The 20,957-nt window shown below is 41.7% G+C and overlaps 1 protein-coding gene across 1 annotated transcript in view; it reads right to left on the bottom strand.

The window, feature by feature from the left end:
• Positions 1 to 20,957, bottom strand: part of CNTNAP4 (contactin associated protein family member 4) — a 503,646-nt gene that overhangs the window by 104,566 nt on the left and 378,123 nt on the right. Inside the window, exons 13-14 of the mRNA XM_033962929.1 lie at positions 17,608 to 17,805; positions 3,030 to 3,186 (exon numbers count right to left, since the gene is read on the bottom strand). Of these exons, the coding sequence (XP_033818820.1) occupies positions 3,030 to 3,186; positions 17,608 to 17,805 (355 nt within the window). The remainder of the gene's footprint in view (positions 1 to 3,029; positions 3,187 to 17,607; positions 17,806 to 20,957) is intronic.

Raw genomic sequence — 20,957 nt, forward strand, 5'->3', positions numbered from 1 at the left:
GTAATATATAGTTCTAAAAATATCAACCAGGAGGAAATAAGAAGTTGACTATGGACAGAGATTATGAACCACAGTAAAAAAAAAGTTGTGTTGTATAGTTTATTTCATCACAGCACAACATTTTCTTATGGTTCACCATCAATGACCTATGGCCAAATCCTTTAAATTCCTGGTTGTGGTTCAATTGTTTGGTGTTGATCCTTCCCCAGTGTTATGCTAAAAATAATCACACAGACTATATCTTTATTATTCTGTTTTAGATTTTGGCATGCTACATACTGTGTGAAGCTAAGACTCATACAATAGAATGATCACAATCAGCTTCAGTCTTGCCTTCTGTAATATAAAGAGGGAAATAGGGGTTGAGATGAGAGATGTGACTTAAATCCTTATAAACAACCAGCTTGATTTACCACAGCAAGTCACCAACCTGTGGTATCCCTAGAATAAAAGACCAATGCTGCATGCCAGTCACTTCACATGCAATGCTAGTCTATTGGGGAGGGAGCATGGGATTGCCAAGTTGCAGCTTGGTGCATATGTGCCACTGATTTGATTTTTTTTTTTTTACATATTTCTATTTTATTAAGAATTTCCAAATAATACAACATAAACAGTAACAAGTGGGTGTATGTGATATACCATGGCTCTTCAGTACATGGCAAACAATACTAATTCACAACACTAAAAGTATAAAACATAAGGCAAAAATCCCCCTGCCATGACATTGAGCCACTGTTTAAAGGGGCTAGCTCTGGCTCAGTAAATAGGGTGGTGGATGCCTGGAATGCGCTCCCGAGAGAGGTGGTGGAGAGTAAAACTGTGACTGAGTTCAAAGAAGCGTGGGATGAACACAGAGGATTTAAAATCAGAAAATAATATTAAATATTGAACTAGGCCAGTAACTGGGCAGACTTGCACGGTCTGTGTCTGTGTATGGCCGTTTGGTGGAGGATGGGCTGGGGAGGGCTTCAATGGCTGGGAGGGTGTAGATGGGCTGGAGTGGGTCTTGACGGAGATTTTGGCAGTTGGAACTCAGGCACAGTACCGGGTAGAGCTTTGGATTCTCGCCCAGAAATAGCTAAGAAGGAAAAAAAAAAAAAAAAATTTAAATTGAATCAGGTTGGGCAGACTGGATGGACCATTCGGGTCTTTATCTGCCGTCATCTACTATGTTACTATGTTACTATGTTAGAAATAGGGCCTCCATCAAAGCTGCTTTCCTATTAAGGGCACCCCCAAAATTAAATACTCCCCTATAAAAGTGGGCCCCAACCCATCCTTCCTAACATGACTAGACCTCTAGCAGGAATTCCTATTATTAGCTCCCCAAACCTGAAACTCTCACATCTCCAATCCCTCCCCCACCTGCTAAAGTCCCTCTCCCCCCAAAAATAAAAAAAAGTCTACCACTGGTAAATCATTGTGGTCAATGTTCTGGGTATGAGCAATGCTCAGTTACTTCTGCACTCACTGGCACCATAATCCAAAATGACCCCTAGTGGTAGTCTTGAGGTACTATTGTTAGGGGTCATCTTTCTGTATAGGAGCACATGACTTCAGTGCCATTTTGGGTTATGGTACCAGTGAAGGCAGGAGCAACTGGGTATCACTCCAACCCAGATCTCTGACCACCAATGATATATCTACAGTAGTGCTGGAGGGTCTTTAGGGGTGGGGGGTGGAGGTTAGGGAATTTTAGACTGGTGGGGGTGCATTGCTAGAGGTAGCCAGTCAGGTTAGGGGGATGGTTAAAGCTTCACTTTTGTGGGTAAAGGCTTATTGGGGGGAACATTAGACAGGTATTCAGCTAGGCAGAGGGCTAATTTTAAAATTTACTGAACTAGTGTTAATCCCTTTTCATAGCACCTTAAGAAAACATCAGACCACATTTTAGTGGCTCAATGTTCCCACCCAAAGGACTAATGCTGCATACAAGGTGGCTTGCAGGTTGGCGACTCCCATGATACATCAAGGTGTGGTAAAAGCTTGATAACTTCCTCCCTTAATCAGGTGTTTTCAGAGTTGACTTCAAGCTAATAGGCAAGCCCTATTCATTCCTGAACAACAACAAAATAAAAACCCACAAAAACAAAAGATCAACAATGACAAATACCTCACATATTTCCTCTATGTGGTCTCTAGGAGAGTGATTCTTAATACAGTCCTCACAGCACAGCCAGCCAGTTGACTTTTCAAGATTCTCACAATGAAAATACAAGAGACAGACTTGCATATCCTTCCTCCACATCCTAGAAATCTGTCCGAGACATGCCGATTATGGATATCCTGTAAACCAGGCTGACTTGGTATGTGCCCTGAGGACTTTTGGAAGAAGCATTCTGGAATAATCCATTAGACATAGCTAAAGAGCATACCAGTGTTTTAGACTCAGTCTCTCCTCTTCAACTGAGAATGTGATTGTTGACGCCACATGCTTCTAACACAGATTAGTGTAATATGCAGGATTTGAGCCTACAACACTGTGAAATCTAGTCCAACATTCAGGGCTAGCTCAAGAGATTATGGCACCCTGGCCCTTTCTCTGCTCCATCTCAGTCCATGTGTCCTGGGTCAGTTCTTTCCTCCTTCCTATGATGTTAGTGCCCAGTCCTGCAGGATGAGGCTTCATAGGTCAGCTTCTACGAGGAAGGAGGACCAGCATCAAGCAGCAGCATCAGAGGATGGAGGAGAAAAAATGCTGTACTTCTCTCCTCTGATGGCAACGCTGGCACTCCTTCCTCATGGCAGCTGGCCTATGAAGCCAAAGTGTCAGGAGGAGGAGGAAAGTGTTCAAGCGGCATGGTAGCTTAACTTATGGGTCGGTGACCACAGCCCTGGGCATTTGGTGCCCTGTAGTACCAGCACCCTGAGCCAGAGCCTCACCTGGTCCATAGGTTAAGCCAGCCCTGCCAACACTGCTCTGATACCTGAAAGGGAAAAAAAAAAAATCATCATCTTGCTAATATTACATCTTTAGCATTTCTTATGTACAAAATAGAGTAGACAATGAAAACCTAGAAAATCACCATTCATTTCTGTCTGCATCACAGTTGCAGAAATGTTGGCTATCAATGCAGTTCCGTTGCAGGCCACAAGTACATTTTTGGATATGGGGTAAAGAGCCTCCCCAGTATGTCTGTGTTTCATTTGTTCTCCCAACCCACCAGCTGAGTGGGGTCTGATCTTGAAAAAGAGAAAACAACAACAAAAAATATGTTATTCAGTATCTTCGTCTTGTTTCCTTGTACAATCTTCTGTGTGGCACATTTTTTTATTTTACAAAAAACCAGCCTACAACAAGGAACTCAATTTTTCATTTTAATATTTTATTAGCTGGGATTCAATGATTGTCACAGGCTTTTGCTTTTATCTGAAGAAAAGAGAACCCTTAGTCCCTAATTCATTGAGGCATGATATTAGAATCATTTATCTACAACAATCCATTTATATTATATCTGTTAAAACAGTACATGAAAAAGATGCTGCCAAACTAAAATCCATGACAATTTATACTGTTATACAAGGATCTATGGAGATCACAGATATATTAAATATTCTGAACCAACAGAATGAAGATAACAAATAGTAAAGGCTTACCTCATTACAGGACATAATCTACAGCTTTAAGTTATGTGGAACTCCTTGCACCACCACTTAGAAACAAAAGAATAGCCTTACTGGATCAGACCAATGGTCCATCTAGCCCAGGATTCTGTCTTCATGGAGGCCAATCCAAGTTACAAATACCTGGCCTAAACCCAAATAATAGTAGCATTCTATGCCACCGATCCAGGGCAAGTAGTGGCTTTTCCCATGTCTTTCTCAACAGCACACTATGGACCTTTTCTCCATGTATGTGTCCAAACCTTTTTTAAAATCAGCAACATTAACCACTCTTACCATATCATCTGACATTCCAGAGATTAACCATTCTCTGAGTGAAAAAATATTTTCTCCTATTGGTTTTAAATGCATTATTCTGGTGTCCTAGTCTTTGTAAATCTTGATGTGGTAAAAAATCAATCCACTTGTATCTATTCTACACCACTCAGGATTGTGTGGATTTCAATCATATCTCCCTCAGGCATTTCTTTTCCAAGCTGAAGAGCCCTAACCTCTCTAGTCTTTCCTCACATGAGAGGAGTTCCAACCCCTTTATCATCTTGGTCGCTCTTTTTTGAATTTTTTTCTAGTGCCACTATATCTTTTTTGAGATAAGGATACCAGAACTTAATGCAATACTCAAGGTGAGGTTGCACCATTGAGCGATACAGAGGCATTATAACATTCTTAGTCTTGTTTACCATCTCTTTTCTAATAATTCCTTGCATCTAGTTTGCTTTCTTGGCCGCTGCTGCACATTGGATGGAAGATTTCTATCTCAACCTACCGTAAACAACTTCACTGCTACCCATCTCATCCCAAATAAAATTCAAAACAACATGTATATATTTACATTAGTATGATATACAGGCCTCCTTCACAGACAGATGTAGATAGAGATTTAATAGTAGACATTCAGAATATATCTGAAAAAGGGAAGTCTTGCTAATAGGTGATTTTAACATGCCGGATATTGTTTGGGGTATCCCTATTGCAGGGTCTTCTAGAAGTAGGGAAATTCTGGATTCTCTACAAGGAGAACTGTTCCAGCAGTTGGTAATGGAACCCACACCAGATGGGGTCATACTGGACTTAGTGCTTACAAACGGGGAAAGTGATTCTGATGTTACAGTGGGTGATCATCTGGCATCCAGTGATCACTGCATGGTACAGTTTAATATTAAGATGGGTATAGAGAGGGCTCATTCAAAAGCAAAGGGTCTAGACTTAAAAAAAAACTAACTTTGTTTGGATGGGGGTTTACGTTAAGGAATTGTCTAGATGGAAATATCTGGAAGGAGTGGAAATCCGGTGGGCAAAATGGAAAGGAGTGATTGTAAAGTCGACAAACCATTTTGTGAGACAAGTACCGTATTTTCACGCATATAACGCGCGCGTTATACGCGTTTTTACCTACCGCGCATACCCCTCGCGCGTTATATGCGTGAGCGCGGTATACAAAAGTTTTAAAACATAGTTCCCACCCCGCCCGACGCCCGATTCACCCCCCCAGCAGGACCGCTCGCACCCCCACCCCGAACGACCGCTCGCACGCGCTCCCACCCGCACCCACGATCGGAGCAAGAGGGAGCCCAAGCCCTCTTGCCCGGCCGACTCCCCGACGTCCGATACATCCCCCCCCCCGGCAGGACCACTCGCACCCCCACCCCGAAGGACCGCCGACTTCCCGACAATATCGGGCCAGAAGGGAGCCCAAACCCTCCTGGCCAGACCGCTCGCACCCCCACCCCGAACGACCGCTCGCACGCGCTCCCACCCGACCCGCATCCACGATCGGAGCAAGAGGGAGCCCAAGCCCTCTTGCCCGGCCGACTCCCCGACGTCCGATACATCCCCCCCCCCCGGCAGGACCACTCGCACCCCCACCCCGAAGGACCGCCGACTTCCCGACAATATCGGGCCAGAAGGGAGCCCAAACCCTCCTGGCCACGGCGACCCCCCTAACCCCACCCCGCACTACATTACGGGCAGGAGGGATCCCAGGCCCTCCTGCCCTCGACGCAAACCCCCCTCCCTCCAACGACCGCCCCCCCCCCAAGAACCTCCGACCGCCCCCCCAGCCGACCCGCGACCCCCCTGGCGACCCCCACGACCCCCCCACCCCCCTTCCCCGTACCTTTGGTAGTTGGGCCAGAAGGGAGCCCAAACCCTCCTGGCCACGGCGACCCCCTAACCCCACCCCGCACTACATTACGGGCAGGAGGGATCCCAGGCCCTCCTGCCCTCGACGCAAACCCCCCTCCCCCCCCAACGACCGCCCCCCCCAAGAACCTCCGACCGCCCCCCAGCCGACCCGCGATCCCCCTGGCGACCCCCACGACCCCCCCACCCCCCTTCCCCGTACCTTTGGTAGTTGGCCGGACAGACGGGAGCCAAACCCGCCTGTCCGGCAGGCAGCCAACGAAGGAATGAGGCCGGATTGGCCCATCCATCCTAAAGCTCCGCCTACTGGTGGGGCCTAAGGCGCGTGGGCCAATCAGAATAGGCCCTGGAGCCTTAGGTCCCACCTGGGGGCGCGGCTTGAGGCACATGGGCCCAACCCAACCATGTGCCTCAGGCCGCGCCCCCAGGTGGGACCTAAGGCTCCAGGGCCTATTCTGATTGGCCCACGCGCCTTAGGCCCCACCAGTAGGCGGAGCTTTAGGATGGATGGGCCAATCCGGCCTCATTCCTTCGTTGGCTGCCTGCCGGACAGGCGGGTTTGGCTCCCGTCTGTCCGGCCAACTACCAAAGGTACGGGGAAGGGGGGTGGGGGGGGTCGTGGGGGTCGCCAGGGGGGTCGCGGGTCGGCTGGGGGGGCGGTCGGAGGTTCTTGGGGGGGGGGGGTCGTTGGGGGGGAGGGGGGTTTGCGTCGAGGGCAGGAGGGCCTGGGATCCCTCCTGCCCGTAATGTAGTGCGGGGTGGGGTTAGGGGGTCGCCGTGGCCAGGAGGGTTTGGGCTCCCTCCTGGCCCGATATTGTTGGGGAGTCGGCGGTCCTTCGGGGGGGAGGGATGTATCGGACGTCGGGGGGGGCATCAGGCTTTCAGGATGGGGACAGACCTTCAAGGGGGGACAGTGCACGGAAGTCAGGGGGGGGTGAACGGAGAGTCGGGACAGCCACGGAAAGTCAGGGCGGGCGAAAGGAGCGTCGGGCAGCATGCGCGGTATACCCGTGAGCGCGGTATACCAAAGTTTTTGTACATATCATCATGATTTCTGCGCGCTATACCCGTGTGCGCGTTTTATACGGGTGCGCGTTATTTGCGTGAAAATACGGTAAGTAAAAGTAAGAGGAAAAGAAGGCCACTTTGGTTCTCAAAAGTAGTAGCTGAGAAGGTAAGGAATAAGAGATTAGCTTTCATAAACTACTAAAGATCGTAGAAAGAGGAAGACAGGTAAAAATATCTAAAAAGTTAAGAGAGGCTGGTCGTATAATCAGGAAAGCAAAGACATGTAAATGGAAGAAAAAAATAGCTGGCATGGGAGACAAAGACATTTTTTTAGATATATTAGTGATAGGAAGAAGTGCAAAATGGCATTGTGAGACTCAAAGGTGAAGGGGAGGAATATGTAAAAGCTGATAAAAAAAAGGCCAAAATTGCTTAGCAAATAATTCTGTTCTTTGTTCAAGGCTGAAGCACCAGTAGCGGGACCGCAGAAGACAAACGTGAATAGGAATGGAGGAGTAATAGACCCTGATCGATTTTCAGAGGGTTGTGTTCATGAGGAGCTAGCTAAAATAAAGGTAGACAAAGCAATGTGGCGGATGGTGTACATCCAAGGGTGCTGAAGGAACTTAGGGAAGTTCCACAAAAGTGGAAGTAAGGAAGAAGTAGGGAATTACAGGCCAAAAAGTCTTACTTCTGTGGTAAGCAAATTAATGGAAACACTTTTAAAACAGAGAATGGTCAAGTTTCTGGAATCCTGTGGATTACAATACCGAAGGCAACATGGATTCACTAGAGGTAGGTCTTGTCAGACAAATCTGATCAATTTATTTGACTGAGTGACCAGAGAATTGGATAGTGGATATGTTCTAGATGTGATGTATTTAGATTTTAGCAAAGCCTTTGACAGTGTTCCACAAAGACGTCTAATAAATAAACTGAGTGCCCTCAGGATGGGTCCCAAAGTGACGGGCTGGGTCAAGAACTGGTTGAGTGGAAGGCAGCAGAGGGTAGTGAGCAATGGAGATTGCTCTGAGGAAAGGTATGTTACCAGTGGTGTGCCTCAAGGTTCTGTTCATGGGCCTGTTATTTCTTACATTTTTATAAACGATATTGCTGAAGGGTTGTTGGGAAGATTTGCCTCTTTGCGGATGATACAACAATCTGTAATACAGTAGACACACCAGATGGTGTGAATAACATGAAGAAAGACCTGGCGAAGCTTGAAGAATGGTCTGACAGCTAAAATTTAATGCTAAGAAATGCAAGGTCATGCATTTGGGCTGCAAAAACCCGAGGAAACGGTGCAGCTTAGAGAATGAAGGGCTTATGTGCATGACAGAAGAGCAGGACTTCAGTGTGATTGTATGTGATGATCTCAAAGTGGCCAAACAGGATGAAAAAGGGGCGGCAAAAGCTAGAAGGATGCTAGGTTGCAAAGGGAGAGGTATGGCTAGTAGGAAAAAGGAGGTATTGATGCCCCTGTATAAGACTTTAGTGAGACCTCAAAAAGATCTAAAAAGGATGAAGTCGGTCCAGATGAAGTCTACTAAAATGGTATGTGGCCTTCATCATAAGGCATATGGGGACAGACTTAAAGATCTCAATCTGTATACTTTGCAGGAAAGCTGGGAGAGGGGAGATATGATAAAGATGTTTAAATCCCTATGTAATGTAAATGTGCATGAGTTGAGTCTCTATAATTTGAAAGGAAACTCTGCAATGAGAGGGCATAGGATGAACTTAAAAGGTGAAAGGCTCCGGAGTAATCTAAAGAAATCCTTTTTTACAGATGCGTAGATGCGTGGAACAGTCTCCCTGAAGAGGTGGTATGAACAGAGACTGTGTCTGAATTCAAAAGGGCCTGGGATAGACTCGTGGGAACTCTCGGAGAGAGAAAGAGATAATGGTTACTGCGGATGGGCAGACTAGGTGGGCCATTTGGCCTTTATCTGCCATCATGTTTCTATATAACTCTCCCGCCCCACTTATCAATCTCTTTGCAAATGCATGGTCCACCTCTCGCAGAATTCTTAACAGGATATAGTTGAACTTCCTATCAACAAAAAACTTCAAGTACAGAAAAAATTTTCCAATCCATGTTCACCTTCCTGGAAGTCAAGATTTGGAATGATCTCAGAGACAAGAACAGAAGCCAACCACACTCTTTTCCAGAAGAAACTGAAAACTCTACTCTTTGACAATTAATATGTACAAGATCTCCCCCACACATGTTCTTTTACTTTGTATGACTAGACTCTTCTTCTCCCCATCCCCTTTCATTCCTTCCCCCTTCCCCCCTCTTTGCCCAAACTACCCTTCCTCTTCTACAAGTCGCCTAGAGCCAGAATAGGCTTCTGTGACACACAAATACTAGATTAGATTGATCACAATGACACCCGGATCTTTTTCTTGAGTGCTTAGATTTGGAAAACAGTTTAGTTAGTTTAAAAAAAAATCTCAAAACACACACACACACACACATATATATATTTTTTTATTTATTTATTTATTTTTCAAAATTTAGCTCTTCAGATTACGAGGGGGTATTGAAAGGTTCTCAGTCCAACCAACTTCCTAAATTTTGAGTGTTATTTTACCACTGTAGATTAACAGTTATCTTATTTCATTAAGTGCCAATTTGCAGAAATAAAATTCTCTGTTTTGACATTGCTTCAGATCATTGACTTAGCCATATCCAAGCCATTCTCTTCTTTGCTTGGCTGAGGACTTTTCAGCACCCCCTCATATTTGCACAGTCAGGATCTCAGATATCTGTAGGTTATCTCCATTTGAGCCTGTTTTACAAAGTAGCACTAGTGGCTGCCGCGCAGCAACAGCCCCAAAGCCCTTTCAATCTCTGTGGGCTTCGGGGCCATTACCGCAGCAGCCCGCGCTAAACAGCTTTATAAAAGAGGCCATTTGTCTCCCCCTGCTTGTTTTGCCCATGTTGATGTCCATAGATATGAGATTTTTTAATGCTTATAAATTTAAACTTGTCTTCGTGAGCAAAATATCCACCAGAGACAAGTTTTAGTGGTTGCATGCTAACCAAAAAAAAGAACATGGATAGATTACTTTACTGAACTTAACCAAATTTAAAACAGTTGAATTCACAATTCTATTGGTTTCATGCCAACATTGTTTTTCATTGGAAGGAAAAACTATGCATTTGCAAAAAAAAATATATATATATTTCTACCTGATGAATTTCAGAGGGAAGAACAAATTCATAACTTGGACAATTGGCTATGTGTACACAGGGGAAAAATGAAAATAGTATGAGATACGGTACAAGAAATCTTTAAAAGGAAACATAAGGAAATGAAGCAACTGTATGATTAGAAGCCCAAGGCTAGTGCCCTTCTTATTGATTACTGGGTATTGATTCGCAGAGTTTTCCATTATACCATAAGATTCAAAATGTTTAGGAATCTGAACCATATCATATTACTGAGATACTTGGTAATAATTTGAATATTTATAAAATTCATAATAAGACCAGTGATGTTTAAACAGTGCATAGGAACTTACACAAATTCTATAGAGAACATTCCTTAGACTAGGATGTGGTTCAGAGCCAGCAGATGCACGAGAAAAGAAATTTGGGCAAATGTAAACCAGAAGTTATTGGCTAGTACCTAATAAACTCAAGACTGTGTGGTATAACATATATATACTGGGTTTAACTAAACTTCAATAGAGGTTTCTACTGTGGGTCAGCAAGGCAAATGCTCTGACGCTCATAGAATTCCTGCCCGTGATGGAAACCTCTACTGCTATTTAGTAAAAGGAGCCCATAGTTGAGCTTAATGTACAAAATGTACCTCCCTATGAAACAAATGTGAGTGTGAAGAAGAGAATTTTGTGTTGGGACTTAAATGAAGGTGCTATGTGTTGTGATTGTGAAAGAAAAGAATGGGCATTAATATTGAATGTTGACTCCTTTGTATCCCTGCAAGGGGAGAGCTAAGCTGGCAGGCCAGAGCAGTGATCTGTAGCAGAGACTCAACAGATGGAAGTTAAGTCTGTTCCTGTATACACTTTGGGGCTCATAACTGAAAGAGAAAAACGTCCCCAAAAACGGCCTAAGTCGGTACTTGGATGATCATAAACGAAAGACGTCCGAATGCCGATAATCGAAACGGGTTTTGGACGCGTTTACAAACAACCTAGGCCTACATAGTGCCACTGAACGACCATAGCTAAACGGGGCATGTCAGGAGGAGTGTCAAGGGTGGGATTTGGGTGGGACGTGGCCAGGCTTAGACTTAGTCGTACTACAATTATAACCGAAAGTTATACAGCATAGGATCGACGGAACTTGGACGTTGTGACTTAGATCATTTAAAACATGGTCTAAATCACAAAAACCCACCTAAAGTCATCAGATAAGCTCTGCAAACACATAATACAGACCCCCATACACTACCACAGTGATCACCGACCCCCCCCAACCCCATAAAAATTGTAATCACACCTTTAAAATTCAGCCTCCAAATCATCATCACCTGGCAGCCTGGCATAGGCGAGCCTAGTTGTCCTGCACAGAGGCATCTTAAGCCGTCTTGGGGATAGGTTAGGGACCCATGAAGAGGAGGTCCCATGCCCATAAAACCCTGTAATCTCTGAATTGATACTGAAACATGTGCACTCTACTATACACCTCCCAAACCCTTTGTACTGGCATATAAGTGGCTCCTACAGCCATAGGGGCTATTGGGGTGGTAGATAAGTAGGTCTAGGGGATTCTGGAGGTTGTTTGGGGGGCTCACCATGACCTATAAGGGAGCTATAGTGAGAAGACATGGCACTTTTTTTGTGAAGTTCACAACAGTATCTTGTATGGTACCCCACTATTTAGGTGCCATGTCTGGGTGTTCATTCCATCACTTTGCAGGCCCCTCCCACAACCAACAGGGCTTGTTCTTGGCGTTTTTGACTTGGATGAAAAGTTGGATGAAAATGTGGTATAAAGATGGACGATCAGATCGGCAGGACATATAGTTAAGACGATTTTTGAAATGAAAAAAATTTGGACGCATTTTTCGAAAATGTAGCTCTTTTTTACTTTGGACGACTTGTGACTTGGACGAAAACGAACTTAGAAGTTCCTTTCGATTATCCCCCTCTTTATATGTAGGAAAAGCTGTTTTTTAAAATGTTTGATTCATGTTATGTTTGAGTGAATATTAAAGGCTCCTTTTATCAAGGTATGCTATGGGGGTTAGCACGTCGGATATTTCATTACGCGCTAACCCCTGCGGCAAGCCAAAATACTAATGCCTCGTCAGTGGAGGCGTTAGCGACTAGCGCAGCAGGTGGTTTAATGCGCAGTATTCCGCACATTAAACCCCTACCGCGCCTTGATAAAAAGGACCCCTAAGTGTTTGTTTTCAAGGTCTCATTAAAAAAAACATAAGAAAATTTCCATTTACTGTACTCTTCTAGCTAGGGATGTTCAAAACTGTAATTCAGCTTTATGAAAATGTTTATTGTAATGAGATTGGTTGGTTGCTCTCCTTATGCCTGGAGGGCAAAACAGGTGTAACAACAAAAAAATGCCCAGACTGATTTGCATTGGAAAGTTTGTCGGTCCAGTGTATCTAAAGGCATGGAACATACTATACATTTGGGTACCAACGCCCGTGTTCCAGGATGTGCTGAATAAAGGCTTGGCATATACCACAGGTAACTGGCAAGACAGCATGAAGCCTTTCTAAATGGCAATGCCTTTACCCTATATCTTAAAATTGCCAGTTGCCACTGGTTGCCAGTAAATGCTAGAATTCAGTTTAAACTTTGTGTCTTGATTTTTTAAATTTTACACGACTTTAGCCACCCCTCCCCCTCCAATATTTGGTTGATTTGATTGTACTTTCATTAGGAAGGACAGAGCTTGCCTCACATAATAAATTTCACATTTAATTTTCATTTATAAAATTAAGTAAACTATTTAGTCACTGGGGTTCATCTTTCTTATATCTAGCTCCTTCTGTTTGGAATGATCTTCCTTTGAAGATAAGAGCATAAGAATAGCATGCATAAGAGCTATTGGGGAGGTATACAGTTGGGTACAGTAGATTTGGGGTAATATTGAAGTGCTCCGCATGCAATGTAAGCAGATTATGGTAAGATGTGTTCCTGGGACCTTTTATGTGAAATTCACTGCAGTGACCTCTAGAATGCTGGCCCTTCCTATGGCCCAATGGCTGTTTTTTGTGTATTTTTCATTTGGACTTTTTTTTTTTTAATGGTTAAAAAAAACTACACTGAGGACAAACATAAATGGAAATGACAATTTTCAAAACAAAAAGATAGATGATTTCCTATTTTTCCATAAACATCCAAAATCTGATTTAGACATCATATTTAAAATGCCCCTTCACATGTTCCTAATTTACTATGTAAATTTTGATTTCGGGAAGCAACTATTTACACTTGAGATCTGCACTACACAGAAATTTTAAGGGGTTATAGTTTAGGTATGGCTTGTGTGAGACTAACATGCTTAGCGCCTCTCTTGCTGCACTGGAGGGGAGAGAGTTGCAAATCCTGGGCTAGAAGAAATGCAGACACCGATAGCACATTGAACCCCCTCTTTTACTAAGGCGTGCTAGCCAATTTAGCGCATGCTAAATATTTGCACACACTAAACGCTAACGCGTTCATAGACTATAAAAGACGTGTTAGACCCCTTGAATGAGACTGATAGAAAAAAAAAATTAATGCTCATTAGGAAAAGTGAATACTCAGAAACAAACTGTGAGTCTATTTCTTTCTACTAGGAAGAACTTGAGCAGGAATGATATTTAACATACTGGGGTCCAGAGCAAAAATTTGTGAGTGGACCCCAAAGTCAACAGAAGGCTGTATTTGCTCCCTTTAACATTAGGGTCCAAGGCAATTGCCTTCTTTGCACCCCCAGTAATACTGATCTTGAACTTAGGAATAGTCAGGTGGTCACATATCTTCTTCCCTGTCGATGGACATAGAGTCCATGCTGGCTATGCTCATTTCTACTTTGCCGCAAGTTCAACAGTGTCAAATTTGCTGAGTAGGGTTTTATTTAAGTCAAATATGCATGATGGAGCAGTGACTGATATTTTATGTAATAAAATTAGAACTGGTTAGAAGGAAAAGCCAGAATAGAATCATTGACAATTTATATATTAGTTGTTAAATATATGTAGGATGATTTATAGAGTACTTTGTTTCTCAATTACATAAAATGTGGCTAGGGTATTTTGAATTAATCTTTCTTTTTACAGGAAAGTAGGCTATATTTTTTTTTCTTTAAAACAAAAAAGAGAGAAGTATTCTGTATACTCTAACTGTAGAATGTCCCTGACATTATATGACTCTAGACAATAAAATTGATATTTGTAGTTAGATCTTATAGTCAGAGGTTAACACAACGCACTGTCAAAAGAAAATCCAAGGTTTAATTTTTCTTGAACTTGCTCCACAGTTTAGTGAAGGTTGGAAGAGCTGATGAAGCAGAACACTCAGTCCCTTGGGAAAGGACAAAGCTATGTACTGTATATTGGTCTTGTGGAGATAAATGTACAGCCTTACTACAGTGTTAGAGGACTGTACTTCAGCTTTGATTTGGAGGATGATTTTTTTTCCAAATATATTTTATTTTTCTTAGATGGAATACTTTTTATTTTGTCACCGAATCTTGTAGTAATATACTTGCATCTAAGAAAGAAAAGGGGATAGGGAGAGCAAGTTCTTTAGGTGACAATTAAGATATGCTAATTGTTAATGCAGACTTCATATCAATAGTTAAAATGGCAGCTTAGCTTAACATATTGGGCCCGATATTCAGACCACAGGAGTTAGCTAGACTTACTCCTGCAGTCAGTGGCGAAGATAGAAATTTAGCGCCCCCTTTTTACTAAGCCGCGGTAGAGATTTCTACCATGGCCCAGGGCACTAAATACTCCAACAATTATAGGAATTATATGAGCTTTGGAGCAACATTGGCGCATTTAGCGCTCCGGGCCACAGTAGAAATCTGTACCTCAGCTTAGTAAAAGGGGTTTAATGCTGGGCCATATCTGACAACTGGCAAGTTTTAGCACTATGAACATAGCCAATTAAGTCAATATTCATTGGCTGATAGCTAAGTCATAGTGGCCAAAGATAGACCTGCAGGTCTATCTGGCTGCTGAACTTAGCTGGTCAGCCAATGAATATTGACACTAACTGGCTATGTTGCATGACATAGCTGGCGATCAGGCTTAGCCTCTGACCATGAATATTTAGTGATCATCTTTGCATTGAATATTTGTAGTCAGCCGACTAGTGCTGTTTAAGTGCCCAGGAGTCATTTCTACAGCTTTCTGTTTCTCTCACACCACACCTGTCTTTCCCTTTATTCCTATTCCTGAGTCTTTCACTATCTCTGTCCTCTATCCCCTTCCATACAGCATGTTCTTCCCTCTCTCTTCCCACTCCATCCAGTGTGTACCCCCTCTTTCTCTCCCAGCTAGTATACCCCCTCTCTCTCCCCACTTCCATCCAGTGTGTTGCCTCTCTCTCAGGTCTCTCCTCACTTCCATCCAGCATCTCTCCTCGATTTCTCTTTACCTTTCCATCCAGCATGTCCCTTTTCTACTCATCCTTTCTTCTAGCATATGCCCCCCACTCCCCATCTTTCATTATCACAAAAGTGATCTGCCTAAAAAATGTTAAATTCATCTACATTTCATTGAGTTAAAAAAAAAAAAAAAAACACACAAGAGAAAACTTGATTTCTAAAGCAGCCGCCAAGGCCCAAGGAGAAGAAGAAAGAAAAGAGGCTTGCCAGGACCCACCGGGAGGGAGGAAAGAGGTCAGAAGGAGGAAAGAGGCCAGTTAGTTGATACCTTGAACAAGGAGGGAGGAGAGGCATCCTGACAAAGCAGAAGACTTCTTTAAATTCAAATCAAAAAGAAGAGCCAAGCCCAAGGCCAGTCAGACCTAGCTGGGACCGGGGACTCCCTCCCTCGAATTTAATTTCAGTGAATGTGCCAGACATTTAAAAGAAAATTATTCCCAGCTAGATCAAGACAACAAAAGTGCTGAAGTCCAGATCAATGTAATCAGGAAAAATTCCAACGTGGATTGTGTTTGGACAAGACTTCATCATAGAAACAAAGGTGAATAACCAATTTTAAGTGGCAAAAGTCTACCAATTCATATTGCTCAAAATAACCTCTCTTTTCTCTTTTTAAAGTATTGCATACAAGATAGCATTCAGTAGGAAGGTCAATTGTGTGTGTGTGTGTGTGCAATAATTATAGTTTTTGTTCATGATAAATATGAGCATCCCCTTTTTCTTACAAACATTCTGTCTGGTGCATACTATGCATCTTTGCGCTTAGAGCAGTGGTCTTTGTATCTATGTTACAGAATCACGCCTAATATTTGCACACATAATTGCTGATTGGGGGTGTCAATTGTGCACCTAAGTGCTATTATTCTTTAAATTATGTGCACATATAGTTGCCCTTCACACCATTCCTCTTTCAGTATCACAAATGTCACGGGAAGCTCTTATAATGGATCCTGAGGGAATGAGAATTAGTGTGATCTAATAATGTCAGCAGTAACCCTACCTGGGGCTCTGTAGGAGGCGTGAACATTTTGTCTATGTATGGAAGTTGAACCACGAGGAGTAATACCAGATATTACTGCTAGGCAGCCATTTTGAAAAGCAGAATATATGATACAGGAATGAGTGAGCATTGCTGTCACCCATTAGACGACAGGAACCCCCAATAAATCTAGGGAGTTGAGAGAGAGCTTGCTGGGAGTCAGAATTTGAAAGGTCTGGTCCCAGTAGAGAGGGTTTAACTTAGAAGAGGTTCTTGTCCAAATGTGAGGGGGATCTTCCCTGACAGAAGGGCCTTATGGAGGGAAATTCAGGTGCCATCATGGGAGTGTGTGTTATTGGGGAGAGTCATATGTCTTCAAGGAGGTCAGGTTCTACTGTGGTGGTGAGTTAGTTGATATCAGGAGTGAGTTGGATGTTGCTGTGGGCAGTCAAATATCACTGATGGGGGCATCAGTGATGGGTCATAGGCTGTCAGAGTGGGGAAGCTTGCATTGGGATGGGGGGGCTACCTATTGGAGGGGGGCATGATGCTAGGATCAAGGTCATTTGCAAAAAGAGTAACCATTTTAGAAAGTCGCCTCCGCAAGTGTGTATGTATGTAGAAGGGGGGAAGGGAATTACATTTTCACCCAAAGTGCAGCCTTCAAAAATGTATGTTCTTTCTGGACATGAAGGGGCAGGGATGTGTAGCTTTACTTTTTTTTTTACAAAAGGCTCTTTGTCTATAGATCCTTTTTTAAAATAGTATGGAAATTCCATGTGTCCTGTCATGGATGTGTTACCCACCTTTGTGCTAAGAAATGCTTCTTTCCCTGTGTTGTAAGCTTTCTACCCCCAGGTGTTGCTCAGCATGTGTACTAAAACGAATTCATCCACCACTAAAATCCATGTGATTTATTTATTCTTTATCTGATAAAATTAAGAACTAAGAAATAGGTTAATTGGCAACATTTTGAACCTATTCCATATTGTTAAATGTGTCTGTGTGTTTAAGAGATAATACAGAAGAAAGTTTGAAAATAGTTGCCACTTGGAAGGAAGCTCATTAAAAGTTGGGTAGTGTTACTTAGAAAGGGAGGCTACAATTGCCAGAGCTCTTATCTGATTGGCAGACAGAAACAAATTTCACAGTCAGGCAGTAAAATCCCATAACCTTGGTATGACCTAACATCTAACATAATCAAAATGCATTATGCGGCATAATAAGATTTGTCTGTTTTACTTACCTTGCTTATTTAAAAGCCGTGACTTTTTGCAGTTATAAGCCAGCTCTTGCTCACAGTGTTCTGCATGGTTAATTGTGGCCTGAAGCTGTTCTGTATTGGCTGTATACTTGAAAAATGCACTATGTGGCTTCTCTCGATTAGCACTTTTGACCCTGGTGAAGTCTGAGTTGTTGTGCTGCATTACAGTCCATGCCGTGTCTTGCAGAATACATGGAAAAATAGAAGATAGGAAATCAATCTTTATAATAGAAGCGAGTCAAAACTAATGTATGACAAATCACCAAGCTAGAGGTGACTTTTCCTGTTTTTGAGACCTGTGTATGGAAGAGAAGAAAAATGATTCAAGGTACAGGTTTGGTACTCTTAGCACATTTGAAAGGCAATTGCCCTCCTTATAACATTAATATGTATTAGTTCCACTAGAAATTTGATAGAAATAAATAGGCAATGAATAATGAAAGACCTATTTTACAAGCCTGGGATGGGCTCTACAGATTTTCTATGCAAATGAGTGTGCCACTTTCACAGAATGGGAGAAACAGATTTGAAATTGGAATCAAGTCAAATCAAAAAGTAAGCTGAACTAAAAACATGGATTCTTATTAGTGTTACCTTAACATATGCACACCATATCCTTATCTATCAGGTCCGTTTCTGTTTACTCTCAATCCATCGTTCCTTTCTCTCAAATAAAGATTCAGAAGCCCTTTAAATCGTCAGTGAAACAAAAAGCCATTTTCTTTATGGACTTTATGTCTTTTGGTTTGCTGGTAAATTATTGCCTTAATTTTGACATCCACCTTACTTTTGCAGAATTTACCCTCTTGTTAGTAATAGTTGTGATGATGGTCAGACAACTTCGGTTACATTCTATGGGATCTTGTTTTCTTTATTAGCAATATTATTTTTCACTTTATAATACAGGGAACTGGAATAGTATGCTCATTACTGTAATTTGTTTCCTTTTTGGAATATGTGTTTCACTAAGCTTACCTTGCCAACAGGACTAATAAGAAGCTCACAAGATTTATAAGGCAACCACACACATAAATGTGGATATGTAAGTCATTTAAATATGTATATGAACACATATCCAGATTAGTTAGACTTTACTTCTAGCAATTATTTTCCTCCATCTTCTCTTCACATCAAATATGCATTTAGCAAAAATTCAACATAAATATCTAAAGATGACCTCAGTGGCTGCACTTGAACTTATTATTTCATTTTAGTTTAAGTTCACTGTAGCAAGCCTCCTCATCTGTCTATCCAAAATTCTTAAGCATACTTTATTATATGGCAAAAACACTTATCTTAATTTTATGCTGTTCGGGGCTCCTTGACATGAATGCACGTTTTGCTGCCTCAAGGAGCATCCCTCAAGGAATAGTTACGAACACATATGTGCATAAATGACCAATTCCCTGCTATGTGCTATTCTGTAAAATACATGCCATTATAGACAGGGTGCACATTTATGTACATAGGACAAAATTCTATATAAGGACAAAATTCTATATATGTACTAGGGGGTTTATAATCGAAATGAAAATACGTCTAAAAACCGGCCTAAATCGGCACTTAGACGATCAGTGAGAAAAGTCATTCAAGTGCCAATAATTACTTTGCTGACCCTGCCTACGTCGAAAAGGTCTTTTTCTAGGCATTTTTGATTTGGATGATTTTTTGGACGAAAATGGGGTATAAAGATAGACGGCTGGATATACATTTAGACAATTTTCGAAAATAAAAATATGTTGGAGGTATTTTTTGAAAATGAACCTTTTCCAATGTCTGACTTTGGGCGACTAGCGACTTAGGCCCAAAATGGACTAAGACGTATCTTTTGATTATTCCTCTCCAGGCGTAGACAGGAAAAGTGAACATAAGTGGCATAAGAGTAAAACAGTTGAATTGAAAGAATTGTTCATGTTGAAACTTAAGGAATATAATGGTCCTTTTACTAAGGTACGCTAACCGATTTAGCACACACTAAAGATTAGTGTGCGCTAAATGCTAAGATGCCCATAGGAATATAATGGATGTCTTAGCATTTAGCATCTATGCAGGCAACAACAATACATGCATAATCTAATCTAATCTAAATCTTGGATTTATATACTGTGTTATCTCTCAAAAATGAGCTCAACTCGGTTTACATAAAAATCGATAATCAAAGTGAAAGTAGTTAGATTAGAGAGAAAATAACTTATTAATGAAGACCCTCATTCGAAATCCTAGAGAGAAGATAATTAATTTTCCTTAGAACAATTTTCTAAGTACTGTTGAAATAACAATGTTTTCATAGATTTATAGAAAATCAGGAAGGTGAGAAGTTCTAACACAAGAGGGAATCCCATTCCAAATCATTGTAAAGTATATGAGAAAGATCAAGTAATATTACCAATAGATTTTATTCATTTTAAAGATGGAAAGGACAGTTTAAATTTCTGAGAGTTTCATGAATCAAAAAATCTCTGATTATTCAAATATAGAGGAATCAAAGGCATAAATAGCCAGGTATGATTTTAAAAACTATAGAAGTGCATTTAAACTGTAAGATAGACGGGGCGCCAGTGAAGATTTCTCAAAAGAGGAGACACATGATCAAATTTTCTCTTACCAAATGTTAACTTTGCTACCGAATTTTGGATTAGTCGTAACCATTTTAGATTCCCCTTACTCAGGCCTATATAGATTGAATTACGGTAATCTAATTGTACTAAGATAATAGCTTGCACCAATACTGTAAAATATTGCTGGTGAAACAGATATTTAACTTTCCTTAACATTTGTAAGCTGAAAAAAACATTTCTTTGAAAGGTGATCAACTTGACATTTAAATGATAAAGAAGAGTCCAATATTATTCCCAGAACTCTACACAAAAAATAAATTTTCAAAGATTCTCTAGAATTCAAATTTTTGGGCCAAATCATAATAATTTTGCTGTGGCTGCATTAAGTTTCATTTGAGCAGAGATAGCCCACATTTGAAGTCTGGAATTACAAGAATTTATATTTAGATCAAAGTTGCTCAGTTTTGGATCTACTTCTAATAGAATAAAAATATTGCCCGCATATGTAAAAATTCTTTCAGAAGCGGCTAAATTGAGGTTCTTTAATGTAGTCATATAAATGTTAAAAAATAAAGAATAATCCTGAATTCACTGACTTACCTCATTTTGCCTATAAACAGGGACAAAATTTGGGGGAATTAATAAAAAAATCAAAATCTTGAAGTTTTACTTTGAGTAGTGACCAGGGACATCATTCGTGTAGGAGATGTGTTTATTGCCAACATGCGCTGATAACTACCAGTGTAGAAATACCTCATGGTAATCAACAATATG

This window comes from Geotrypetes seraphini, chromosome 1 (genome assembly GCF_902459505.1).
Source record: "Geotrypetes seraphini chromosome 1, aGeoSer1.1, whole genome shotgun sequence".
Taxonomy (NCBI): domain Eukaryota; kingdom Metazoa; phylum Chordata; class Amphibia; order Gymnophiona; family Dermophiidae; genus Geotrypetes; species Geotrypetes seraphini.